The 26183-nt window shown below is 56.6% G+C and overlaps 7 protein-coding genes across 7 annotated transcripts; 3 read left to right on the top strand and 4 right to left on the bottom strand.

The window, feature by feature from the left end:
- Positions 1-443: 443 nt before the first annotated feature.
- On the bottom strand, positions 444-2774 carry J3D65DRAFT_651748 (sugar transporter; the record flags this gene model as incomplete). The annotated part of the gene is made up of 9 exons (XM_066802449.1): positions 2626-2774; positions 2467-2542; positions 2225-2411; positions 1786-2133; positions 1547-1703; positions 1115-1445; positions 808-911; positions 566-753; positions 444-544 (listed from the first exon to the last, which is right to left on the bottom strand). Exons 1-9 carry the CDS (start codon positions 2700-2702, stop codon positions 444-446), a joined length of 1569 nt encoding a protein of 522 aa, XP_066654353.1. The 5' UTR covers positions 2703-2774.
- A 2783-nt stretch (positions 2775-5557) lies between these two features.
- On the bottom strand, positions 5558-9348 carry J3D65DRAFT_555142 (protein kinase C; the record flags this gene model as incomplete). The annotated part of the gene is made up of 8 exons (XM_066797213.1): positions 5558-5619; positions 5674-6079; positions 6125-6326; positions 6371-7451; positions 7498-7893; positions 7941-8528; positions 8576-8842; positions 8892-9348. 8 exons carry the CDS (start codon positions 9346-9348, stop codon positions 5558-5560), a joined length of 3459 nt encoding a protein of 1152 aa, XP_066654352.1.
- A 2881-nt stretch (positions 9349-12229) lies between these two features.
- Positions 12230-15773, top strand: J3D65DRAFT_395030 (fungal-specific transcription factor domain-containing protein). The gene is made up of 5 exons (XM_066795885.1): positions 12230-12561; positions 12790-12927; positions 12976-13928; positions 13979-14409; positions 14458-15773. Exons 1-5 carry the CDS (start codon positions 12343-12345, stop codon positions 15600-15602), a joined length of 2886 nt encoding a protein of 961 aa, XP_066654351.1. The 5' UTR covers positions 12230-12342; the 3' UTR covers positions 15603-15773.
- J3D65DRAFT_395397 (uncharacterized protein) lies at positions 15774-16856 on the top strand. The gene is made up of 3 exons (XM_066795887.1): positions 15774-16266; positions 16328-16712; positions 16788-16856. The coding sequence occupies exons 1-2, from the start codon at positions 15945-15947 to the stop codon at positions 16537-16539; spliced, it is 534 nt and encodes a 177-aa protein (XP_066654350.1). The 5' UTR covers positions 15774-15944; the 3' UTR covers positions 16540-16712; positions 16788-16856.
- Positions 16857-17387: 531 nt separating this feature from the next.
- J3D65DRAFT_603715 (uncharacterized protein) lies at positions 17388-19349 on the bottom strand (the record flags this gene model as incomplete). Its single annotated transcript, XM_066798231.1, has 1 exon — positions 17388-19349. The coding sequence occupies one exon, from the start codon at positions 19347-19349 to the stop codon at positions 17388-17390; it is 1962 nt and encodes a 653-aa protein (XP_066654349.1).
- Positions 19350-20942: 1593 nt separating this feature from the next.
- Positions 20943-22183, bottom strand: J3D65DRAFT_646245 (uncharacterized protein; the record flags this gene model as incomplete). Its single annotated transcript, XM_066802264.1, has 2 exons — positions 20943-21635; positions 21692-22183. The coding sequence occupies 2 exons, from the start codon at positions 22181-22183 to the stop codon at positions 20943-20945; spliced, it is 1185 nt and encodes a 394-aa protein (XP_066654348.1).
- A 1090-nt stretch (positions 22184-23273) lies between these two features.
- J3D65DRAFT_603713 (uncharacterized protein) lies at positions 23274-25893 on the top strand (the record flags this gene model as incomplete). Its single annotated transcript, XM_066798230.1, has 5 exons — positions 23274-23785; positions 23820-24184; positions 24234-24807; positions 24856-24930; positions 24981-25893. The coding sequence occupies 5 exons, from the start codon at positions 23274-23276 to the stop codon at positions 25891-25893; spliced, it is 2439 nt and encodes an 812-aa protein (XP_066654347.1).
- Between the last annotated feature and the right edge of the window lie 290 nt (positions 25894-26183).

Raw genomic sequence — 26183 nt, 5'->3', positions numbered from 1 at the left:
GCGTGGCGGCGTAGGACATGAGTGTGTCGCGAATGGGGTCGAATGCTCCCGATGTGGGCCGCGTTGGATCGTCTGAATGCTCCCTGACGCTGCAATCACGAGAAATATGAAGCCGTTTGCCAATGCATTATTGAATCTCCGGTCGTCCTTGATGTTCAGTCGTGTCGCCTGTCGTCTGCGGAAGCTCAAGGAGCGACATCCGCTATACCCAATCTGGTATAGCGGCTGTCGCTCACCCGCTCCTCTGACGTCGCACACCTCATCCTGGTCTCCGCAACGCATCATCCACTTGCTCATAAGCATCTTGCGCTCCGAAAAAGCTGGTGATTTAGACCCTTGTTGAACGCGGCATTGCAAGCTATTTTCCTCCAGCAAGAGACAGTGTCTGGTGCCGAATCCAAGCCCCGTGTTCCCAGAAGCCTTGGTCCTCCATTCCCCAGCCCTCAAACCGACGCAGCAGCTCCCTCGTGCCTGAACACTTGCCCCTTCTCGCCGACCTCGACGCCACCGACTGGCTCATCTCCCAGCTTGTTCTCAACGGCCGCTACCCTCTCGGCGAAGTTACTCTTGATGCCGCTCGTCTTCCAAGGCTTAACGCCAGGCTCGAAGACGAGGTCGATCTCCTCGAGCGTCTTGCCGGCCGTCTCTGGATATCCGAAGTATGAATGGATCGTGGACCAAAGGCAGAAGACGCCGAATATGATGTAAGTCTTCCACTGAATATTTCTGAAAGCTGGGGGGACGAAGTACGCGCTGGGGAGCGAGAGGTAAGTACATTGGTGGGGCAAATTTGACTGCCCAACTTACAGAGCGAAGTTGAAGATCCAATTGGTGGCGGCAGAGAGACCGACTCCTTTGGCGCGCCAGCGCAATGGAAAGACCTCTGAGCAGTAAATCCACGCCACCGGTGCCTATTTTCGCTGTTAGCGGGATTGTATTCGCAGAGCGCGACGATGCTGCGAGTTTAAGGGGTCGTAGGTAGTGTGGGGGATCCGATGGCTCGTGCGCGATAAGGCTCGCACCTCCGATGGTCGAATTTTCTCAACATCATGAGTTTCCAACACCACCACGCCCTCAACACCATTCTGGATCTTATGAAACAACAATTACTCACCCAAGTGAAGCCATAGATGGCCACGAAGAAATACGATGCAAAAATGATGCCCTTTGCAGGAGGGCCAGTAACTCTCCAGCGGACGGTTGAGGAGCCATTGACGCCATCCGGTACGAATTCTCCATAGTTCGCCATCATACCAGCGACAGCGAAGTTAAGAGCCATCATAACGATGGCACCGTAGAACAGTAGCTGCCGGCGGCCTACCTTCTCGATGAATAGCAGCGTGATTCCGGTAGTGACCAGAAAAATGACATATTGGATCGCTGACGAGTATAGGTTTACATTTCCCGTGAGCCCGGCCATTTCGAATACGTAAACGATGTAGTACCTGCATCTCTGCGTTAGTTTGACTCCCTGGACTCCCCGGAGAGAGCCTTTGAAGTCCCGGAAGCTTACATCATGACCTGAGCGCGTTAGCAAGAGTATTACAACACCAGGAAAGTCATGTGACCTGCATTTCCTCCAAGCATTTGCTGATTTGCCTGCGCTGACATGCCAGCTAATGTACGACGCCACATTTTGGGTCCGAAGAGTCCAAAGATGGGGAGTTCAGCGGCTTCGGATGCGATTCGGACAGCTTCGCGGACTGGGGTGGAGGACGAGTTAGAACACCATTTTTCGGAAGCAAAGAAGCGCCGAGGAAAAACAAAAAGGAACGAGACGCAAACCTTCCAAGTACTCAGCTTGGACGATGGGGTGTTGCGGATCACCGTTGCCGTGGAGCATAGCGAGGACGTTGAGGGTCTCTTCCCAGCGATCCTGGGACGCGAGCCACCGAGGGCTCTCCGGGAATAAGAACAAAGCAGCGAGCAAGACGAGCGCGGGGATGCCCTGAAGACCCCAGGCGAGACGAAAGGACGATGGGCCAGCAATCTTGGAGCAGCCGTAGGAGATGAGGTACATGATCAGGATGCCCCACTCGATGGCCCACTGCTGGATACCGACAATGCGACCGCGGATGCGCCCAGGAGACAGTTCGGCAAGATAGACGGGGACCTGCGAAGACATGATGCCGACTGTTCGAAGAGGGTGGTGGTCAGTGATGATTCAGTGATGCTCTCCAGGGGCCTTCGTCGACCGCCCACCCCACGGTTCGCGACAACGCACCTGTGAAACCGTTTATGACCCGACCGGCGACCAGCTGCGCGACATTTTGCGAACTACATTGGATGGCCGAGCCTACGAGCCAAATGCACGCTGCGATTTCCATGGCATGTTTGCGGCCCAGCTTGTCGGACAAGAAACCTGCCGCAAGAGCTCCGGCGAAACTACCCGCACTCATGCTGGCCGTAATCTGGCATTATTTCTCAGCCTGACAAGCACTCGAATGCTCCTTGAGACTTGCTCACCCCTCCCTGGAGATCAGAACTCGGATTGTTGAAGTAGTCATGGTATTGGTCGGTGCCGATCCAGGCCGACATGGAACTTCTCAAAGGTAAGACTCGACTCATGGAATATTGCGCGCGACAGCGAGCCAGATGGGGAAATCTGCGCTGCGACTAACTGACCTAACATCGAACCCGAACAGGGCACCGCCGATGGTGCCAAACGCCGCTAGGACATAGATATTGGTGATGACATACATCGCTGACGCTCGCAGGAATAATGGCAAGTGAAAAACAACAACGAATTTTGCGCAGGCAACGAGCGAGCGCGCAAGCAAGCAAGGACGCGATCTAAATTCAAAAAGTTGAAGCAAGCTCCGCAGCACAAAATCCTCCGCCGGCTAAAGTGCTTACTCCAAAAAGCGGTGCCACACACTACTACACGAGCGTCGTGGTGCAGGTCACCAACACGTCGCTACAGATGGACCGACAATCACTTCCCATCTGCCCAAGCCAGCACGCAGCCATTGGCTGGCAGAGAAGCAAGGCAGCAAGCCAACCAATCAGCAACAAGGTCTCCTCCAGTCACACCTGGCCTTGCTCTTCGCAAATACACAAGCTACTGGAGCAGGGTGGCATGCGACGTGACAGCCGAACCGCACCCCCGCCGTCGACGCCATCGAACCCATGCCAACCTTCCAGTCTGGCTCTATTGCGCCTGCAAATACCCGGGCCATCATGCCGCTTCTGGTAGCGCTCTCGCTCATGGTCTGCATTCCCCACAGTTACAGTAGCGTCTGTTTGATTTACTCTGATCGAATGCTTGTTTATTGATGACTGACTGGAAAGGCTGGACGGACGGAACATTGCTCACTTCGCGCTCTCTCGTTCTTCACTCGAAAGCCATTGGGATCCTTCAAGCCATCGTCCGTGATGTGCGTGTACACATGGGCAGGTGGACAGTACACACGAATGCTCATCGTCTGTCCCTTCGCCTGTGTTTCCCCCGATTCTGCGAAGCAATTGCGAAGCAGAAACAAGGCAGTATCACAAACCTCGGCACGACAGCACCACAAAATGTGGTGAAGAAAAGTGGACCATGCACTCACGGCCCGGCCGACGGCGAGCTGCCAAAGCGATCTGGGTATAAGTGTGTATATCTCTCCATCATCCGTCATCGGTGGTCGGGATGTCGGCAGCGGGGCAGCACATCAGCGCAAAGGCCGCCCGGGGAAGAGGAGCAAAAAGCAGTGCGGGGTGCGGCGGTCGTGCTTAGCGCGGCCGGGGTAGGACCGGGGTAGGCATCGGCTCCGGTCGTCCAGGGTCTTGAGACGTCGTTTATGCCGTTGGTGGGAAGATTGGTAGGTGTGGCTGCGCTGGAGGATTCGGTGGCTCGCGGTATCGGAGAGGTTGCATGTGGTAGAGGCGTTGGAAAGTGTACGGATGATGGGTTCGTCGGCGGGTTGTGGGGAGAAGGGATGGAGAAGCGGAGGGCCGGGTGTGGAGCTCGGGAACGGGATACGGGAATGGAGCAGGGTCGGGTACGCGGCGCGCATGGAGCGTTTATGACGTCGGCAACTGCTGCAGCACAGTTCCAGCTTTTGTCGCTTCTCATGCATAGATTGTCCCATCAGTGCTTCCGACCCTTCTCATATCATAGACTTGGTACAAAGAAGCTCACGTGGAGTAGGAACAGGAGAAGCTGTTGATCAGGATTACGAAAAGGAATGGGATGGAGGCCTCACTGAGAGGTGAGATTTGGATCATTCAAATGGCGACCATAAACAACGGTAGAATTTCTATCACATCCGCTTCAGCCAAACCGCGTACCCAAAATACATGTACATTATCAAAGCATCCCAGAGACCATTCTCCGTAGCAGCAATAGCAGAAGGTAGCATCAAACGCCATACGAATCCCAGAGCAAACAAATGGTGAACAGCCAAACCCGCATCTCCCCCCTTTATTTTCCTCCTACACACACTCTACAATCTACATCAACCACAGCAGCCGCCACTACCGCCCACGCGGGCGGGACGGAACGAGACACACCTAATTTTCCCACCAATCAGACGAGCGAGCAGGCAGTAGTAGTGCACCTCATCACATGCCCAACTCTCCACTGCTTACGCTTCAAGTTTGGATGACAAAACACACGAAAGAAGAAGAAGATGACTAGATAAACCATGCACGAGGAGCATTCGTGCACCTCCACAGGCAATCGCCGTAAAATTCCAACTCATCTGTATGCCACGACTTTTACCATCCAGCCTCGCTCGCTCGCTCGCGCCGCAACCACGGAAAGCGAAAGCGCGCGTGGCTGGCTGACAGGATGACGTCCATCAATACGAATGATACGAAGCAGCTGAAACGTCAGCCAGCCAGCCAGTCAATTAGCGAGGAAGAGGACGTGTGGCAAAGGAGAACTGTGGGGAGGGTATCGAAGCGTTGGTGCATTGATTGGTCGAGCGAGGAAGTACGTCAGATATGCAGAGGCACGGGTGAGCTCCGGAGCTGGAGAAGGTCTTTCGCAGGCAGGTCTGTTGGTGGGTATATTTGAGCGGATTTGGGGAAATGACGGGGATTTGGTTCGGGAGGAGTGGCGGCTGTGTACACATCGAGATGGCTTTGTTTTGAAAAGATCAATGCGGCCGCATGTTGCCGTCATCGTCGTTGCTATCGTCATGTCCGAAAAGATCTGTGGGAGTGGGGTTGAAAAGGGCGGCCCACAGCGTATGTGAGAGTCGAATAGGTAAACGAGTGCGTAGGGAGCACGAAATACTTCACGTCATTCAGAAAGCTTCTCAACACATCTGACAAGTAGGGACCAATGCATCGAACGCGGGGAGTCAAGAGAATAAAAGGCTCAATTCAAAAGGGTAACAGGACCACACAGCCGAACCATAGTAGGAGCGAGGTTCGATTATACAAGGAGCGCAGGAGAGAGGATGGTCCGGCCGATGGCTTGGTCGATGAAGAAAGTTGTCGTGGATGGGGCTATGAGTTAAGGGAGGGAGCAAGGTTTTGACTCGCGAATTATTCAAGTGTAATATGCGTACTGCGGACTACATCTCCTTCTCGTCTCTGGTGGATTTCCCCAACCTTTTTCTTTGGCTCAGAAAAAGTCCGCCGAGTATGAGAAGCCACGGAATTCCTCCTGCATCGCTTGGGTAAGAACTGCAAGACATGTCAGCATTGTGGTACCTGAAAATACAATCGACCAAAGCTTACCAGACTGGACGGGTGTGAGCACCGGCGTCACACTAGTAAACTCCTGGTCAAAGTTGCTAGTATCCGTGGGGTTGGAGATTTGCGGGAGGAAGGGAGCAGGGATGCGCTTGTGGTAGACGTCCTCCCAGTTGATGTTTCTGAAAAAGGCGTGGCTCATGATTTCCTGGGCGTCCGTAGGGCCGCTGCCGAGACGGAGCTCGGGCTCTCTGGTGAGCAGCTTCTGCAGGATCGAGACGGAATCCCGGGGCATGTGGATGGGATACAGCGGCTCGTCGGCGAGAATGGCGTCGTAGATTTCGTCTTCGTCTTCACCACGGAAGGGCGATTGCTGCAGAAGCATCTGGTAGATGAGGACACCAAACGCCCACCAGTCGACAGCGCGACCGTACTTCTTGTCGAGCAGAATCTACCCAAGTCAGCTCTGCCCAACACACGTCGTCAAGAGACTTACCTCGGGAGCCATGAATTCAGGAGTACCACAGAAGGTGCTCGTGGTTGAGCCGTACCACATGTCTTCCTTGCAGAGACCATAGTCGGCAATTTTGATGTGGCCGTCTAGGGTGAGAAGGATGTTATCGAGCTTCAAGTCACGATAGATGACACCGTTCTCGTGAAAGTACTTGAGAGCGAGGCACACCTCCGCGGCGTAGAACCTGCAACGGTTAGCGCGGAAACACGACGACTGCAGGCGACATACTGAGCTCGCTTCGTTCCAAACTGGCCGCGTTGAATGTGGAGCATGAGATCACCACCCGAAATGTACTCCATGACAAAGTAGACGCGAGTCTCTGTCTGGAAACATGCGTGGAGGTTCAGCAAAAAGGGATGGCGCTCCTTGTTGGCAATCAAAAACACGCGCTTCTCTGACCGCGTGCTCTCGACTTCGTCATTCTCAATGATGAATTCCTTCTTTAACACCTTGATGGCGTACAGCTGCTTCGTCGTCTTGGTCTCGGCAAGCATGACCTTGCCAAAGTTACCCTTACCCAGGACGGCCAAGAAGTTAAAGTGATCCAATCCAATGCGTCTTCCAGTACCCGCCGAGTTTGCGGCCGGAGTCTCCTTCTTTTGGAGTGCTTGCGAGGGTGCTTGGCCTGGCTGGGGAGGGAGGGGCTGTGTCGGCGGCGGTGCGGGAGCACCATACTGCTGCTGAGTCCTTGGGGGAGGCTGTTGAGGGACTGCTGATTGCGGCTGTGGGAACGGCGGCGTGGGGTAGACGGGCACGTTGGCGTAGTCGAGCGGGTTGTAGGAAGATTGCTGGGGAGATTGGGCCGGCTGCTGGGGATAACCTCCAGAGGTCCGTGTGGGCGAATGTTGCTGGTAGTCGGTCGATGATCGTTGGTAGTGTCCGGGTCCAGGTAGCTGTTTGCCTTGAAGGGCTACGGCGGCGGCCGAGGCTGCTTCCATGGACGATTGCGTTCGCGGGGCCGTCTGGGGTCTTTGTTGGGTAGGAGACGTGGTGCCAGCACTATAGGATGTCCTAGCCGCGTTAGTCGCTCCCTGGGACGCCGAGTATGCAGAGTCTTTTCCGTAGGACAACCTTTCCGACTGTACTTGATCCTGACCAGAGCCAAAGGAGGAGGACTGGGATGCCGAGGGTCGTGACTGGCCACCTGAAGAGGGTCGCAGGGTTCTCGAGCTCATAGAAGATACCGACGAGGTCTGGCGCTTCTTGGTATTCTTAATCTCAAAGAGAATCTTGTTGGCCACCTCCATGGACATGCCGCAAAAGTCGGGAACAAAGTGCACACATTGCGCGTGGCATGTCGAGCCGCACTCTGCAACGTCGTTAGCAAAAAACCATTACTTTAGCAAACCACCCACCTGTGCATTTCCTGCATTGCTTCTTGCCAAACGGAAGCACGTAACCGCAGTGGCAGCACCAGTTGGCGCCCATGTTTGCAAAGGGCTCGAAGCGGTGGGGAATGCGGTGATTGAGCTTTGCTTCGTCCGGATCCGTCTCGGCATTGGACTGGGTGATACACTTGGTAACCACCTTTTGATAACACTTTTTGTGACAAGTGTATCTGCAGTCCGCGCATTGCATCCCAGCAGCGTATTTGAGGAATTCGCCGCAAAGGGCACACCTCATAATGTTGTAAAACTGTTGCTGGACAAACTTGTGGCCGTATTGCTCCACAACTTCGTCCTTGCGCTGACGAATGGCACCCTTGCGGTTGAGACCGACATCAAACGGCCGACGGTCCTTGACTTGCTTGGCTATCAAGGCGTTAGCATCACTCAATACCACGAGGGAGAATACTCACCAAAGCTCATGGTGAGCTGGATCCGCCCGACGGGCTCCAGTGCAAACCACGCGTCGATATAAATCGGTCCAGTCTGCGGGTGAGGACCGGCTTGGCCCACGTCTGCAGTCGGCCCTGCTCCAGTGCCACCCGGGGCACTGGCGGCCTGTCCTTGGCCTGGGGGAGGTTGGAATTGCATCTCTTGACCAGCACCTCCTCCACCCATCTTGTCGGCCGACACCCACATTGCGCTCGAGTTTTTCAATTCCGTTTCAATCCTCTTTCGCCTCATCTCCTCGGCGATATCCGAAATGCGGATCCAGAGCATGCCAATGGGGAGGGGGTGGTCACCCGTCCGGTCGTAAACCGTAAGTTCAATTTCATTAGCTTTGTCAATGTCGAATTCGTGCAACTCGTCGATCCATTTGTCGTTTCTCGTAGCTTTCGTTCTCCCCTTGAAAGAGTCTTCCACCTTCATTATCACAAACGTCTCGGGTCCGCGGCTGAAGCGTCCAGTTGCGGCATGGTCGACGTCCGCGACGCCGTGGATCCGTAGGGTTAGCCGGCCGGTAAGTGGTTTACGGGCGCTCGATATATTCAGACTGTCATCTGCACAGGATTAGCCGTGTTCAAGACCCCAAAAGCCTCAGACAAACCGTCGGGACCATCGCCGCCCTCAATGTCCACATGCAAGTCTTCGTAGCGTTTGAGGGCCTGCTTGAGCAGCTGAATCTTTTGATTGCTCTCAATACGACGAGCTTCGGCGTCGGCCTTGCTCTTCCTGTCTCCTTCCATTTGATAGAGGCGAACCATTTTTTCTATGCCATCCTTGTATTGCTTTTCGACGCTGAGCTTGAACTCAAGCTGGGACAGCATCAATTGGATGCGAGGGCCGAGGTGGGGCGTGTCATACTTGATCAAGTCTGACGACGGTTAGCTGCTACTCACGCTTGTTGGCATGAGCAAACGTACCAAGTTTACTATAGTTTGGCCTGTTGCGAGGCTGGCCAGGCCCGGGGGCCGCGTATGGTGCCTTGGGAGGCATCAAAATTTGCCCGCCGCTCAGCTGCTGGCTGTATCCTCCTGGGGGCGGTTGACCGTAGGCGCCAGCGTCCGAATAGTCACCAGAGGGATCTTTGGGAGGAGGAGGCAGAGGGTTGTTGCGTCTCTGCTCGGGAGATGACGAGCCGTTGCTGCTGGAGCCCAGGTGCATGTTGTCAATGTCGGTGCCTACCCGGCGCAGCTGCAGCTCCCTCGCGCGGCCTTCGAGGTACTCAATGTTGCGACGGCCCTCGCGAATCTGGCCATCTAGACGGGAAAGCACGGCGGGGTTGTTGGTGGACTGGCGCATGGCATTTGCGGCGTTGATGAGCGCTTTTTCACGCTCGATCTTGCCGTAAACGGACTTGATGGCATCGTCCTCGTTCATTTTGGCGGTCGTGTCCCTGTGTCGATGGAGAGGTTAATGGGCCGGTCGAGCTATTCGCGCGGTCCCTGAGGCAGAGTCGCGTACAAGATCAGGCCTCGTGCGATGACGCAGGGGAAAGCATGCGGTTTGGCCGATGCACCCACGCGTGGCCGTGTGCCAAGAAAAGGTGTAGCGGAGGCTGGGGCAGCGGCAGTCGTCGCGACGAGGAGGGCAAAGACGATGTCAGGGTCTCGTCAGGCCGTGGAGGTGATGTTTGTTGGGTGATGTCAATTGTCACCCCAAGCTCCGCCGGACTGTGGCTCAGCGTCCGTCTCTCGGGAGCGAGCTTAATGCCTGATTGGCGCCCGTCCGCCCGAGCGTGCAGACGTGGAATGGAAGCGAGGATTCGCACGGGCGACTGGCGGTCGACGAGTCTGTGTGGACGAGCAGGCCGGGAGGGGAGGGCGTTTTTGCCTGGGGGTGGGAGGCGGGATCACTGGTGGGCGAGGACAGCGTGAACTTTGAAAGAGGGGTGTGGTATTCTGTAGGCAGTGGGGAGGTTTGGCCCGACCACTCTTGGCGCCCTCTGTCTGTCCATCTGGCAAGGAACGACAGCGACAGCGACGGCGACAGGAACAACAATAACAACAACATCATCATCATGGACACAGCATCCTCAGGCCCGCAGCACTGCGACGCTGCACTCCCGCCCGACGTCTGCAGCTTTCTCTCCTGTCCCTCGCCCCCAGCAGCGTCGTCCACCATGTCCTGTGGTCGTCGACGTCAACGTTGGGCAGCGAGCCCCTCCTACATGTAATGGGCTAGGTCGTCTCCTGGACTATGCGCACGCCTCGAAGGACTCGCTCGCTGCTGGACATAAGGGCGGCCACAAGCGCGCACCTGGCTTGTTTGCTAGAGCTGGGTGTGCATCACAAGCCCATGGGCGGCTTCGAGACCACTACGTACCTACCTTCCTTAGATACCGCCCGCGTCACATGGCAAAAGACAGGCGCCGGCCCAAGTACATTCTGATTGTGTCTACCACGCGCTTCTTCAGCGCTCATGGCGTTGAGCGGGCTTATCGACTGCATTGCTTGTCCTGCCAGGCCTGCGCGACCTTGCACCGCAGGCTGGGAGCATTTGATTTGCTAGGTGCATTGCTTGCCATCCAGGCCGACGGGACAGATATGCTTCGGCGGGGCGGCGCGGCAGGGCGTCGCCGGCCGACGTAACGAGTCAATGAGCTTTCCACTACCCGGGGAATTGCAAAGTGACGAGACGTATTCGTACATCACTGGCTAGCGTAGCAGCGTAGCTAAGACGAGTAGTCAGGAACACTCGCTGCACGGCCACTCTCCCGCGAGGCTCCGAGGGCTGAGGAGCGAGGACGGAGACGAGGTCAAAACGCAGCCGTGGCACCTTGATCGGGACTGTGGCACGCAGCTGCTAGAGCCTCTGTTGGGCTCGGGTGACGCTCCGTCAGGTCGGCCCCGGAGGATGACCTCGGATGAGGCAGACTTCGCTTGGATGCTTCAGAGGGTCAAGGAAAGGCCCGACCAAAACCATGTCCAGAAGGCCATGTAGTGAAGGAACGGAGCTGAGGCGGAAGAGGCAAGCCACTTGACGCACGAGCAAGCTCCAACCAAGAGTCTCGCACCCGATCCCGAGTCTGAGGAGGGCCGACGAGAAACCCCGCAGTGCGACTCTGGCGCGGCTCGTTGCCGAAGGCACCATGACTTGTAGAGCCATGTTCTTGTCCGACAGGCGGGCTGATCGCGTCAGCCAAGCCAGGCTACTCGGGCGAGCCGAAGCAGGCGTCGACAGGGGTGGTGCTCTTCTCCGATCAAGGTGATGGTGGATGTTGGAACGTGTTGGGTTGCTCATGTATCCGTCCATCCACCATCCACCCATCCATACCGAGATGACTGCTGCAAGGCCGACGGACGGCCTCCATCCGCCGGCATTCCACAACTTGACCCGAAATTGTGGGCATCCAGGGCAGCTCGGGCCGGCAAGAAGCGTGAACATGGCATGGTCGTCGACGGCGTTTGATGCGGCACAGTGCGGCCGTAGACAGCAGCCAGCAAGACGTAGGGTACATACAGTACGTAGAGAGGTGAAAAAGCAACTCGGCATTGCACGCCAGCCCAGCCAGCCTGAGATGAGAGCGGCCACCCCATCCATCTAGGGCGACACGGCCCACGGGACCCGCGGAAGGGATCGCCTGTGCCGATTACGCCGGGCGACGGACGGCCAAACGCGCGTGGCCATGTTATTACAAAAGCCTACGGACCTTTCGTCCAAAAGAGACAGACCCTGGCCTTGCCTTGGACCTGCCGGACCCTTTGCTCGTTCTCGGAGCCGCCTCTTCTTCCTCTCCTCGACTCTCCTCTCCTCTCCTCGACTCTCCCTCCCGCCTCCCCTTCTTTCCCGCCGACCTGACTTCTTTTTGACTTGGTGCTGAGCCGCTCTCGTTCCTCTCCGCTTCTCCCCATCTCCCTCTCGTCGTTCGTGTCTGGCTTCCATTCCGCTTCCGTCGCGCTGCGCTGCGCTGCCCTTCAGTTCCTGCTCCGAGGTTCACCCTTCCGAACCCGGCATACGTCAGACCCGGACCTACTGTACTCTACCTACTCTACCACCCGTCTATCCATTCCGCCAGAATCGACGCGTCTCCTGGCTTTGGCTCTCTCCGAATTGCCCTCAGCCAGCCCAGCCCGTCTTTGCGTCTGCCCCTTCTCGCGTCTGGCCGTCGCCATTCCCGTCGTCAAGATTTCCGCGGCCGCGCCCATCTCGTCCCTCCTCTCTCCCGGGCCTACTACCACGAGTTCCCCCGCCGGCAAAACCACCACCAGCCCTGCCGCTGCTCATCTTCCGGCTTATCCGGCGCAGCCTCTCTCCACTCCGGCCCTGCCAGCCCTTCCGACCACCGCGGGCCCGCCGCCGCTGCCTCCGGTGCATCAAGAAACCCAGCGCCCCGTGCCTGAAGCGGGCGCGCGGCGCTCGGAGCAACCTCGAATGAGGTCCTCCATAGCCTGCGCCCGCTGCAGAAGAAGCAAAGTAAAATGCGTCAACAATGGCGTCGGCACGACGTGTAGAGCTTGTGAAACCACCGGCAGAGAATGCACCTATCCTTCGCCTGCCGCTGCAGGTGCCGGCGCAGCAGTCGCCATAGCCAAGCGCGAAACCAACACCCACGCAGGGAACCCTGCTCTGGATAGAGTCACGGCTGGCGAGGTATGTCCGTTTTCGCCTCCAAACCGCCCTCCTGTCCCGTCGTTTGCTGCGCGCCATTGTTTGCTTTCCATTCCCAGCTTTCCCAGTCATGAATTGTGTCGTTGGAGAAAAATGTGCCTGTTCCTGGTCGCTGTAGATGAGCTCCTCGCAATCTACTCTTTACTGTCAACACTCTGCGCACGTGCTTTGGACGTGATGGCCTCAGACCGCTTATTCGTGTGATTGCAGACTCCCCGGCGCCAACCGCGGCCGAAAAAAAGCTCGGCTTCGGTAGGAGCTCCAGTGCTTTCAACGCGCGAAAGCCCACACGCTCTCGTCGACGCGTTGGATTCGAATGTCCTGACGCCCAAAGTGTGGACTGATCTGGTAAGATCTGCACTTGCGTATGCTACCAACCTGGCTGACCCGCTGCAGTTTGACATCTTCCAGGCCCATCATTCAACTGATCTGCCATTTCTTCACCCTCCGACATTCCTGAAATCTCTCAGGCAATCGTCCTTGCAAGGCGCGACTCCTCCGGGCTTTGGCGAAAGCAACAGCGCTTCTCTCCCGGCGCTGTCGCCCCCCTTATTGCTAGCATTCTTGGCGTTGACAGCTCGATTTTACCCCCAGCTTGTCGCGCATCACTCGCCGTCAAGCGCCAAACAGAACCCACTTGTTGCTGCCGAGTACTACGCTTCTGCATGCCGAGCAAACCTAGACCGCAAAGATGAGGGCAGTCCGGACCTCCAGCGCGTGCAAGCCCTACTCATGCTGGGGCTGCACGAGTGGGGCATGTGTCGCGGTTCCAAGGCATGGATAGCCGTCGGAACTGCTATACGCTCTGCACAACTCTTGGGCCTTCAGTACGATACGGAACTCGACGACATGCTACCAGCGAGATCCTCAGGTCCCGGCCAATTCAACCGGGATACCATGTCTGGCAGCAAGGCTGACGCCTTTATCGAACAAGAAACAAAGAGGCGAACGTTCTGGAGCTGCTTCATTCTGGATAGGTTCCTCAGCAGCGGAAAGTATCGGCCCCAGATGCTCAACGTGAGCGATCTTCGGATTCAGCTGCCTTGCAGCGAGCGAGCCTTCCTGTTTGGCGAAAAGGTCAAGACTTTAATGCTGGGGGAAGAAGCTCAAGACGTCGCAAGCCGAGTCCAACTGCAGACCCAGAGAAAAGCGTCGACGATCCTGGGCTCGAAACACGGGTCTCCAAATGGTGGAACGCCCGTTAGTAGTGACCGTTCCGCGTTTGGCAAGGACGAGGATGAAGACAGTAGGTGGGAAGTCGGAGGAGACGAAGGAATCCTCAGTCGGTACATCAAGATTCTAGACCTCTACGGCCGCATAGTCAAGTGGTCTTGCAGCGGAGGCAGAAGGTACGTCTGTTCCTAATTTAGCCACACCACTCAGACTGACCGGTCGGCAGGCGGGAGCAATTCCCTCCGTGGGATGAACGTTCAACATGGAGCTCCTTGCAAAAGCTTCACGCGAGCTTCAGGGATTCGCTACCCCGCGACATGACCCTCACCATGGGAAACGTTTCGGCGCACATCACATCCCGAACGTCGACGCCGTTTGTGCTTATGCACATCGTGCACCTCGTTTGCGGCATCATTCTCCATCGCGACTACATTCCTTTCATACCGTTGAAAAGCACCAGACCTCAGGGGCCACTCGATGCACCGACATTTTCACCCGAGGAATACCAAACACCAGACGGGTTTTGGGAACAGAGCGCTCGTGAGCTCTTCAAAACCGCTCGCGATGTCATTGATCTCCTCCGAATGTGTCAGGACTGGGGGGTTTTGGTGGAATCACCCGTCGTGGGGTTTGCAACCTATTCAGCTGCACTTGCAGGTATGTATTGTAAAGTCGAGTTTTGCTCGTGTGCTTACACTCTGGAAGGTGTCTACGCAATAAACTTTCCGTGGATGGACCCTCACGGCTACATGAGCAAGGGCACACAGTTCCGCGATCTTGTCAAGCCCGAAGTCGACATTTCCCCGGGGGCCGAGGCTTCTCGCAAAGGCTTGGAACTTACTAGCCAAATGCGGAAAACGCTCCAAATGGCCGAAGGATGGTTTAGAACGTTGAAGCGTGTGCACATCTACTACATGCGAATCAAAAAGGAACATGAGCGGAACACCAAGGCAATGGCGGCTCCATCACCGCCCAGCTCTGCATGGACGAGTTCGTCGGCTCGAGAGGACTGCAAGCAGTTTGAAGCATACCTGCGCTCAATCGTGGGCTCCGAAGACACCGATCAAGACCTGGACATGCTCGACGCCCCAGACACCGACGGCAACCGTCGAGACAGTGGCGACAGCACCTCGTATGCGCATCGGGATTCTGTCGACGCCAACACCTCGGCCCCCGACTCGATCCGCCACGAGCGCTGGAACGCCATCAATACCGTCGCGGCCGCGGCTGTCACGCAGCAAAAGCAACAAACTCCGACGGCTGCCTTCGGGCCGGGTGGCATCCCCATCTCCAACCCCTCGCCCGAGCTGTCCCACCAACAGCCCCCACCCACGACGGGCCAGTCGCCCATCATCTCCCCGCCCGCGTCCAGCTCGGCGTCAACCGGGGCGCCTCCCCTATACGAGCGCCCCTCGACATCGACGGGCGGCTTTGCCCCGATCCAACAGCTGACTCAACCGTATCCGGCGCCAAACCAGCAGCTTCCGTCAGCCACTAGCCTGTCCCCCCAACAGCGCTTCGTACCGCCACCGGCGTGGGGATCTCCTTCCGCGCCGCCTCCGCCGACGCAGCGTCAGCAGCAGCGGCAGCACGATGCGTGGCTGGACGGCCTGGAAACGTCATTCGGCGGAGACGACCTTGCGGCGTTTGTTGCCGGCACGAGCTGGGAGAGCTGGGCCAGTGGTAGCGTTGCAAGCAGCAGCGCGGGCGTTGGTCACAATGGAGGCCACGTTTCGAGTCCGTTTTACCCAGTGGTTGAGCAGGCAGGCTGGCTGAGCGCCATCTGGAGCGGGTGCAGCGATTCGGCGGTGTCGACAGCCGCCGCGGCTGTGAAGAAGGTACAGAGGTGAGGAGAGAGGAAGCTTCTTGTCTTTGGGTGTAGTTGTGGTTTTGACACGGGGAAACATGGAAGGAAATAAGGGATCACGGGACGCTGGGTTTCTTTTCACGATGCTAAGAAATGGGAGGCGTCTTGGGAGTTATGGGAGTTGGCTGCAGTGTCTTTTCCCTGATGCAGCGGCAGCGGTAGCAGCATCAGCAGTAGCTAGGTCTTTTCTTCGTTCCTTTGACGTACGTGGGCGCCATGCCGCCATATTGCGAGCCAGCAACCATGGCCGGCGGGGAGGGGTGACGGACGGACGGGTCTTTCAAAGTCGGGCGTTTGGGACGGATTGCCATTTGAGTGCTGATGGATGGAGACAAAAGTAAGCAAGCAGGCAAGCAAGCAAACGGTTGCTCATGATGGTTTAAATCTTTGGCTTTCGTGTTTGCTGCTTTGGTCACAACAAATACTAGAATCTTTTGCTGAAGGTTGTCGTGCTGGTTGCTACATCAAATTTTGCATCATGGATGCTGATTCGCATCTCTGTGGTATTAGGTCAAGCGTCATGAGAAGGAATCACTCGCAGGTGGACGCGTCTTGGTGGAATTTTGGAATTCTACAGGAAGCGGCATCAACGAAGATGCAAGCCAAAGAAAGCGCCGTGGAGCTAAGTGGACATTTGGAGAATCCCCGTAATCATACACTCTTGAAAATGGGCTTCTCGGTGATGATGAGCGCTTACTCGAGTTCCAGTGCATGCCGTCCAGGTGTCCCTCGCCCACGAAGATGGACTGGACGGCAACGAAGGGCGGCATGACGTCAGCGTTTGCCTTAGGTACTGCACTGGCTCAGCTGGCAAGAGCGCTTCCTCTGGTCGTGCCTTCCTTCAACAAGCAGGCAGAATGCACGCCAGAAGTGATGCTCTTGTTTGCATACAACATCAACACCACCGAAAAAAGAAATGAAAAAAAAACCGGCCACCACAAAAATTCAGACAGCGCCCGCGCCCCAAACGGGCACGCGGGCGCCCTGAGCTCAACAGGCGCTTCGCTTACGAGCGCCCGCCGCGCGGGCCACACGGCTCAAGTATAAATGAGAGAGCGCCGGGCTCTCATAACCTCGTTAGCGATTTTACTTCGTACGTCCCTCCCCCCTACCCTTTACGAAGGATGCGAACGACCGAAACAACAGCAATGCTAACAACGCCTCGCAGATGGAATCATTTCTATAGTAAACGCCTTCTTCTGAGCTCCTTACAAGAGCCACAGAATCTCCAACCGAGCTGATGACTGCTATCCCCGGCGCCCGAGAGTGATGGTACTTACCGCTTGGCTTCGGCTGCGGTGGAAATGATCTCGACTCGGCTGGTTCTTTGACTTCGCGTCAGCCTGGCTTGAGTGGGCGCTGGTGGACGTCTGATCGGTCCTGGTCAATACTCTTTGATGTTTGAGGGTATGGATGCATGGGAGGAGTGTTCTGGCACGGCTGCTGAGGAGCGCGAGGGGAGTTGGCGGGTAGCATGAATGAAGAAATTTTCTCGCTTAATTTTGGACTTTCTCTGCTTGTGTGATTTGCTTGTTGATGTGACGGCTAACTTGCCAATTCAAACTTCCGAACTCCACAGGAGAATGCTTGAACGACTGCTGGACAACGCCGCTATCCGAATTTCGTCTAATTCAACATCCGTGTCCAACAGTCTTCATCACCGTGCGTTGAAGCCGTTTGCTCTCTCCATGATGGGTATCAAATTTTTCAGTTCCCTAGATCCATCCACAGTGCGCACGCAATGACTGCCTCCCATGCAGTCGCAGTGCTAGGTGACATTTTGGGCGTTCACAGTGCCTCCCTTCTGTCCAACACCACACTCTCCAAACCAGTCCCTCTCATGCGCCTTGAACAACGCCAGCATAACGCACGCCGCCATCTGGAACGTAAACGCAACCGCCTGCCTCTCTAACTCAAAAACAGCATCGTCGCTCGCATGCTCCAAGGCCACATGCAGTCCCCCCTTCTCGCCACCAACAACACCACCACACAAGCCCGCCACGGCCGCCGCTCGCTCCAGCAACACGGCAACCTCCTGCAGCGCCAGTAGGTCGTCGACGATGAAGTTGTCGACGCCCTCGCCTATGCACACGTAGACAAACTCAACGAGCCGCGCGCCCGCCTGCGTGGGCGGTCCGTCAAAGGGGTTGCGCGTGCCCAGCCGCGCGCTCCTCCGCTGCCTCTTCTCGTCGCGTCTCATCGTCCGCTCGTCTTCGTCTTGCGCGCCAGACAGGGTGAGCGTCGCTGCCATGGCCTCGACGCGCTGCTGGACGAAGCGCGCCGCGTCGTCGCGCCGCACGCACTGCATCATGCGCCCACAGTGCGGCAGCAGCGCGAGATGGGCGGCGGGACGGCGCGGCCACAGCGTCGCGAGCCATGCCACGCCGTTGAAGAAGCGCGCGTATTGTGCGTCGCTGAAGAGGGCGCGCGAGCGGCCGAGGTGGAGGACTGATTGTGAGTGCGGCGGTAGCGGGAGTTGTGATGCTAGGGCTCCTGGGGGCGAGGAGGGCGAGAGGTAGGCGTGGAGGGTGTGCAGGAGGGCTGATGTGGTGATGGGGACGGCTGGACGAATGGGGCCTGTGGTCTGCTGCGTGGGGATGGGGGCTGTTGGTGGTGGTGATGCGGCTTTGCGCTTGAGAGTCGGAATGCTCCACGTCGTCTGCTGAGCATTGCCTTGGACTGCTGCTGCTGCTGCTGTTGTTGCTTTACCGTAGTGGGAAGCTGGACGAGTGCTCCTTGTGGTCTGCTGCGTGCCGTGGTCATAGACCTTGTACGCTTCGAGTGGGAGTCCTCCTTGTCCTCGTTCATGTCCTGGCTCTTCTCCAGTCGACCCAAGCACCACATCTTTGAACCCTCCATCTCTGCCTCCATCGTCCTCCTCCTCTCCTACTGCTTCTATCAATTCAAGCCCACCTCGAGCGTCGTCAGCACTGCCAACAACGTCCTCATAAGCGGGCGGCGCCTCATCCAAGACCGGATTCCAAGGGACCTCCAACCTCTCTCCTTCTCTTAACAAATACTGCTCCCACGGCCCGACAGCCCACGCGCGGCCGCTGAATGTCTTCTCGTGATCGATATCCGGCGTGTGCAACTGATCCCCAGCTCCATCCACGCGTTTCGCCACGTCTCCCAACACGTCTTCCAGCTGAGGGGAGTGCGGCAGTTCGACCTCAAATCCGCGCGCCTGCGCCAGCGACTTGAGGCTGAGAAGCAGCCCGCGGGATTGCGTGCTCAGGGGCCGTTTGGCGCCGGCCGTGGGCATGATGACACTGCTGGGACGAGATAGAGAGATGCGGAGGCGGAGGAATTTGGCGTTCTCCCTCCCACCCCCGCTCTTCTCGTCGTCCCCGCCGTCTCCATCATGAGAAGTCGCTCCTGGATGCTCCTCGTTCACATCCATCCCCTCTATCCCCTCCGCCGGCACGACCAGATATACGTCCCGTCTCCCTCTAGCCGCCGCACGCATCTTCAGCGGCAGGTAAAAATAGAGCAGGAGGCCGCGGCTCGCCGCATCCCATGCCAGGCGGAAAAGCAGCTCCGGTTTGCGCGTCCCGGAATCTGCTGCGTCGACGACTGCGGGAGAGACCCCAGCTCCTGGGTTGCCCAGCGCAAGGTCCTGCTGCGTATCGGCATCGCGCCAAGTTACGAGGAAGCGGTCGAGGGAGAGGGCGACGGGGAGTGGCCCGTTGGTGAGGTGGATGGGTCGCTGGTGCTCGGTTGGCGTCGCCATGATGCCCGGGAGCGTTCGGGTCGAGGAGCGGTTACGAGGCGGCGTGGGAGTATTCAGGGTTGGAGGGTCATGAGAAAGATCATGCGGAGCTGGGCCTGTACCAAGAAACACTCTGTTAACAGATGCTTTGATGTGACGACAAGAACAATGTATTTATTCAACAAGATGAAGAGCTCCAAATATGACATCCTCTCTGCCTGAAATTTGAAAAAGTGTCTGGCGTGATGGGATTTAAACGCCTCTCCTTCAGTCCGTCCCGACCCAAAATTCTCGATAAGTACAAGACAGGGGATCTGATTTGGTCACTAGAGGCAAGGAGTCCGTGGCTTCTCAACTCAGTCCAACCCGCGAGTCCACTTCGTACACAACAGTGAGTAGAGAGGACGAGCACAACGGAGATTCCGAAAAAGTCTGTCGGCGGGTCACCCTCGAATCTCAACTGAAGTGAGAAGGGACGGGCGTGGAGGGCTGCTATGTACATGCTGGGGTAGACAATGGGAATGATGTCACCAAGCTGGAACGACACGCCCCGAAACTCCACGCAAGCCAAATGTGCAAGTCCGCCTTTGAACACAACAGCAGGGAGAGGAGACGAGCCGTAAAAGTACTCCCGAAGAGGCACAACTAGGCGGGTCAACCCCGAACCCCTGCTGGAGCGAGAATAGTCGGGCGCGTCATGGCTGTTGCAAAGCGACGGTGCGAGCCGGACCTACATGAAAATTGAGTGAGCAAAGACACAAGAGTCAAGGAAACAGCTCAGCTTGAAGAGGCGACAAGCATCAAGCCCTGCAACATTCCGACCGCGCGAGTTGGCTTCTCACAACAGCGAGTAGAGCGGACGAGCCCAGCAATGCACGAGAGTGTCATAGCCAGGCGGGTCACGCTCGAATCTCGACTGCTGAGAGAAGTAACGGGCGTTGACTGTCTGCCGCAAGGTGATGGTGCCGGTCGGCCTGAGATCTGGCTGAAGGTGATCGCCCGACGCGACGTGGACGCGTGCCCTGCTCAGCTCAAGTCATGATGGAAGAGAACGAAACCTCAACAGATGAGAAAGCGCCGATACACGTACCGATGCCGGCTGCGATGATCGACACGGTGGGTGGGTGGGTGGTTGGATGACGGTGTGGGGGTGACGACGTCGATGGATGCGACGATGGGGTTCCGTCGTAAAAGTTGAGGAGGCGAATGCACGGGCCATTTTGTTAGGTAAGCCGGACAAAGCCAAGCTAACCATTTCGGTCCCAAGACCAGCGTCCTGGCTGTCATCCGCACAACTCAAGCTTCGCGGCTCTCCGTGTGATCAAATCAGACCAGTCACATTGTTCATCGCCAAGATTAACGGTCAGATGTTTCAAGGATGAATGTGGCTGACGTTGTGTACCCAAGCACTTGCGATAAGCTGAGAAACAGTTGTAGATAGCGTAGCATTTTTGGTTCAAGATGAGGACCAGAAGATAGGACGGTAAACATTTATTCTCGAGGCAGTTGAATGAGAATCAGTTGCTTCAAAGACAGGTACTTCATAGCAGCAGGATTGCAAAAGTGGCCAAAAGACCAGAAATACACTCGAGCAATGCTACAAGTAGTGCCAGCTCAACACCACCCGTACTTCTCATTGGCCACCCACTCAATCGAGTCGGCAATGCTGCCCCCGTCCGATGGAGACTCACCAAACCACCGCAAACTCGCGATGCTCTCCGAGTCGCGGTCAACAACCTCGGCCTTTGGGTCCAGCAGCTGCGCGGCAGCAACAACCTCTGGCGACGGATTCCAGTAATCCACCTGTTCCATGTGCCACTCGGCGGCCTCGCGCTGCGCTCTAGCCAGCAGCGCAGCAATCGCGGGGACAACCGAACCCGGCACGACGTTGGGCTCGATTACGATGCGGAGAATGTGCAGCGTGTTGCCTTTGCTTTCGCCTTTGTTGGGGTTGGACCACATCCTGGTCCAGTAGCACCATATCCGCTGGCCTTCCTTGTCGCCGACGACGCCGCCCTTGATGGATGGGAATCTGCCGTAGAGCTCCGTCCCGACGAATTGCTCACGCGCGTGGTGCCACCGGATTGTTTCAACGTTAGGAATCAAGGCGACCCTGGTTTTGCCATTTGCAGCGTCGACCAGGTTTTTCCGCAAGAGCGCTTCATCGGCTGCACATAGTGGAGCCAGATCTTCTGCTTGCAACTCCTTCAGTCCCGGCAGCTTGCTCGAGTTGGCCGACTCCTCGACAGGCGGCAAAGAAATGTGGGAAGAGGGAAATGGTTCCCAGCCATGAGACGCATAGAATTTCTTGCATTGAACGTCAGAAGGCGCAACGCAGACCATTCACATGCTCATCTACTCACCTTGCCAATGTCAGAGTACAAGATGGAGAACAGACACTTGCGTTTTTCCGAGGTCTGCCAGGTTGGAAGCCTCTTTCCAAGCTCTTCCAACATCCGTCCAGCGTATCCTCGTCCCCGGTGTTCTGGGGGACAAAAAACGCTCCCAACGCCGTGTACAATCACGTCGGTTGTTTTTCCATTCTGAGCAACAACGGCTGGTTTGCAAAAGGTCTCGCAGCCAGAAAGTACGCGGCGTCGAGGCCCTTGGCAGGCGGTGTCAACGAGGACCCACCAACTCTGACCTCCATTTTTTGTGCAATCTTGGTTGGCCAAATGTTGTTCGCGGCGGCAATAGCCTTCGAGGGATAGGGCGCCCTTCCAGCTGTTGCCATTAAGAGTCCATTGAGCCCATTTCTCTTCTTCCGTCGGCTCTACAAGGGCGATAGATGGGGCGTCGCTTGGGGGAAGAGCATCGACATGGCCGTTGGTGTGGCCGTTGGCAAGTCCGTTCATGATCAAGCCGGTATAGGGTATTGAACGAGTTGAATAAGATATGCAGATAGCGTAGGGCTAAGAATGTCGGCAAAGGCGGAGCAGATGCAGAGGGGCAGCCAAGGGATATTTAAGCCGGTGCTTTCTGGGACGGGGCGCAGCTAGTGTCGACAACAGAGTCGTCGTGGAACTGGCAGAGGCAACTGACTGCTCTTGGCAGGACCGAGACACTGCGTGCGGACGGTGAGGGTTTCGGGGCGTCCCGATGCGAACCGAGTCAAACCGCGCGTGCTGATTGGGCATTGCTGCCAGAGACATGCGGAGGGCGTGGGCGTAGGGCGTGGATTGTGGAGCGGCACTGGATCGGAAGCTGGGAATGACGGTGTTTGGAGAGATGGCCGGATCCACGTCCAGGCGAGCGACGACGCCATCTGATATGTAGCCAGGCCTGTATCGGCCAAAAGGGCCGTGAGGTGGTTGTGGTGTCGAGGCAATGAGCTGGGGAGGGAGGAGCTGCCAGGCACAAAAGGCCGACGCGGGGTCTCCACAACCTCAGGCAGGCACAGTCACCTCCTGTGAGGCATCGCGTCGGATGGCGGCGAGACCGCGCCAAAAGACCCGTCTCGGTCGACTCCCGCCAACCTGCCTGTAGACAACTGGAACGGCGCTCGCCCATCTCTCGAGCCAGGCACGTCTGGCGTCGGTCTTGAACGTCTGGTCGTCGAGCGCCGTCTTCGAGGTTGCTGTCAGCAGCAAACAGACCACCTCACTGCTGGTCGAGTCCATCGTCTGCAGCAAACGCGTGATCTACGGGCCCATTCACCTCGACCACTACGTTGCAGACCGCCGTAGGCCTAGCCGACCTGACGCTTCTCAACTACAATAGCCTTCCGTCACCAAGACATTCAGCTTCACTGCGAGACCTACATGTTTCGCAGCGTCGCTGCCTCTGCGACCTGCGCTCCGGCGCCTCTCGTTTGCTACCCATCTCTACAGCTTCATCCCTCCGCCCGTTGCAAAGTCCCACGGAACGATCCGCCAGAGCCCTTTCTCTCCACAGGAACCTACGCAGTTTGGACCGTCTCCCCCTAGCGTTGGGGGCTCAACCATTATGCCGCCGCGCCCTCCCGCACACGTAGAAACCATTGAGATCTCCTCCGACGATGACGACGACATGGCTGGACTACAACTTCTCAATGGCCATCAAGCCCCGCAATTGCCCACTCGCGGCCGCCTCGACACGCTGGTGTTGGATGATGACAGTGATTGGAGAGCCGTTTTGAACCTCGCTCGCGAGTTAGAGACCACCGAAGACGCCCAACTACACAGAACAACCGAGATTACCGAAGACGACTGCCTTGCACGCATCCTCGAGATCTACCCCGACATTTCCCATGAGCACGTCCTGGAATTGTTTCGAGCAAAAAGAGAAGCCGGCAAGGAAGCCAATGCCTCATTGTGCGATGAGCTAATCGTCGAAATTCTCGACGCCAACGACTATCCCAAGCAGAGACAAGCGCGGCGTGAAAATCTCAAGCGCAAATACCGTGCCAGTAGTGAAGAATCCAACTACAATGGGCCCTCCGAGGACAATGCTCAAGGCTCCAGATACAAAGAATTGGGGTAAGTCGACCAAACTTGCTACACGTGACTCGAGGTGTCGTTGGGCCATTGGACACTATGCTGCTGGTTTCTTGACACGAGGGCCAACCACGCGCTTCATTGACGCACAAACTGCTAATCACACTCCCAGTAATCACTTTCTACTTCGAGAATTCCCATACGTCCCCAAAAGATTCGTCACTACAACTCTCGCGGACAAAAAGTCCGTCTTCCAAGCTTACCTTGCCATCGAGGAAGCCGAGCGCCAATATTCTGCTACCGATCGCAAAGACAGGCCGTACCGCAGAGTCGCCAAGCTCCGCAAAGAGCAACACATTTGCGCCCCTCAGACAGACACGACTGTGTGCAGTGTCAAAAGGGAAATGGCCGGGGCAAAGAAAAAGGTCGAAAAAGATACTCGTGAGTTTATAATCGAGGACTTGGGCTTCATGAGCTGACAGTTCCACAGGGAAGCGCGAGGAGGAGCACCTCAAAGCACTTGCAGAAGAGCGTAATGAAGCCGCTGCTCGTGCCAACAACGACATGACCGAGTGCGGGTGCTGCTTCGCGGAGTATCCCACCAACAGAATGACCTTTTGCAATGGCGAACAGCTTCACTTCTTCTGTCATGGTTGCGCCAACATGTATGTCAGCAACGAGATAGGCCAGCGCAAGTGCCGACCAAAATGCATGGACACTGGAGGCTGCGATGCAGAATTCTCCCGCAGCCAACTCAAGGCATTCCTCGACGACAAAGTTTTCGAAACTCTGGAACGCCTGCAACAGCAAGAGGACTTGCGCAATGCTGGTATAGAAGACCTCGACGAGTGTCCATTCTGCGATTTCAAGATGATCTGCGCTCCCAAGCTAGTCGATCGCGAGTTTCGATGCCTCAACGAAGACTGTGCCGTGGTCAGCTGCAGGCTGTGCAGACAAGAAACACATGTTCCCTTTACTTGCGAACAAGCATCCAAGGACAAGAAAATAGACGTGCGTCACAAAGTCGAAGAGGCAATGACCGCTGCACTCATTCGCGAGTGCAAGTAAGTTTGATCCACCGTAATGTGGAATTTGGCTAACCTGTCCTGCAGCAACTGCAAGAACAAATTCATCAAGGACTATGGTTGCAACAAGATGACCTGCACTTCTTGCAGAAACCTTCAATGGTAGGAATTCTTCAGTCCCTTGCAATCATCATATGCTGACTGCCATCTAGCTATGTCTGCTCCAAAAACGTCAAAGACTATAACCATTTCGGCGCTAAACCAGGCCAATGCCCGCTGTATGAAAATACAGAGCAACGCCATGAGGAAGAAGTTCAAAAGGCCGAAAAGGCTGCGTTTGAGGAACTGAAAAAAGAAAACCCCAACATGGCCGAGGAAGACCTCAAGATTCAGGTGTCCGAGGCAGTCAAGAAGGCGGACAAAGAACGCGTTGAAAGAGGGGCCCACCATCCTGGTGCACAAGGCTACCCCGGAGATGTATACGCTCCGCACTTTGGCGTGCCCGGCAATCCCCCGCAGATTCCCCTCCCTGAAAACCCTCGCGCCCGAATACCCAATGGTCCACCTTGTCCCTGTGAAAGACTGCTCAGGATGCTCGACGGCATTAGGGCGCCACGGCATGATTGGTTACCCCATGACTACCTTCGTGCTGTTTGTCACTGTGGACGATTTGGCGACCAAGCTCCCGCAAACAGACCACCTCCCGCGGCTCCTGGTCCTTACATGGTAGCACCAGCGGTCCAAGTCCAGCCGCAAGCGAATCCGGTCCTTCAGCGATTTCGAGAGTGGCGGGCCGGTAGACTCGGTCCTGATCCTGCGCTCCGTATGCATCATGGAGTGCCTCCCCAACTCGCTCAAGACATTCCTCCAGAGGTCGAGCCCGAGCGACGGGGACGGGAGCCCGTGTTCCCAGACCCGCAACTGAGGATGCGAGAATTGGAGGCGCGGAACCGTATTCTTTTCGGTTTAGCGCCGAACAATATGCCTGGTTTTGAAAGACCACCGCACAATGCTCACCAGGCGGCCAGAGACCCGCAAGGCTGGGCACAAATCAACCGTCAGGCGAATCAGGCCATGTTAGATGCACGGGAGCTCATGGCGGCGAGGCGCCATCGCCCTCGGTGATACCATCCACAGCGTCCGATCCGGAGCCCGTCGCCTGTGGATGCGATCAGCAAATTTCTCCCCTGAACGACACTTTTCCCTTTTGACTTTGGTCTTTTCTCCTTCTTTCCCTCTCCCCCAAAATTATCCTACGAGAGCAGTTTCACAGGGTCACTGGACACGGCGTAAGGAGCGTAAAGATAATATCCTGGCAAAGGAGCGAAAGCATCAAAGGCGCCATATCAACGCACTAGCCTTGTAAGGCTTTGTCTCGGCCATCAGAGCCCGACAACATCCATCGACCGACACCG

This window comes from Phyllosticta citribraziliensis, assembly GCF_038025025.1.
Source record: "Phyllosticta citribraziliensis strain CPC 17464 chromosome Unknown J3D65scaffold_7, whole genome shotgun sequence".
NCBI lineage: Eukaryota > Fungi > Ascomycota > Dothideomycetes > Botryosphaeriales > Phyllostictaceae > Phyllosticta > Phyllosticta citribraziliensis.
This window is presented reverse-complemented; position numbering and strand designations above follow the sequence as displayed.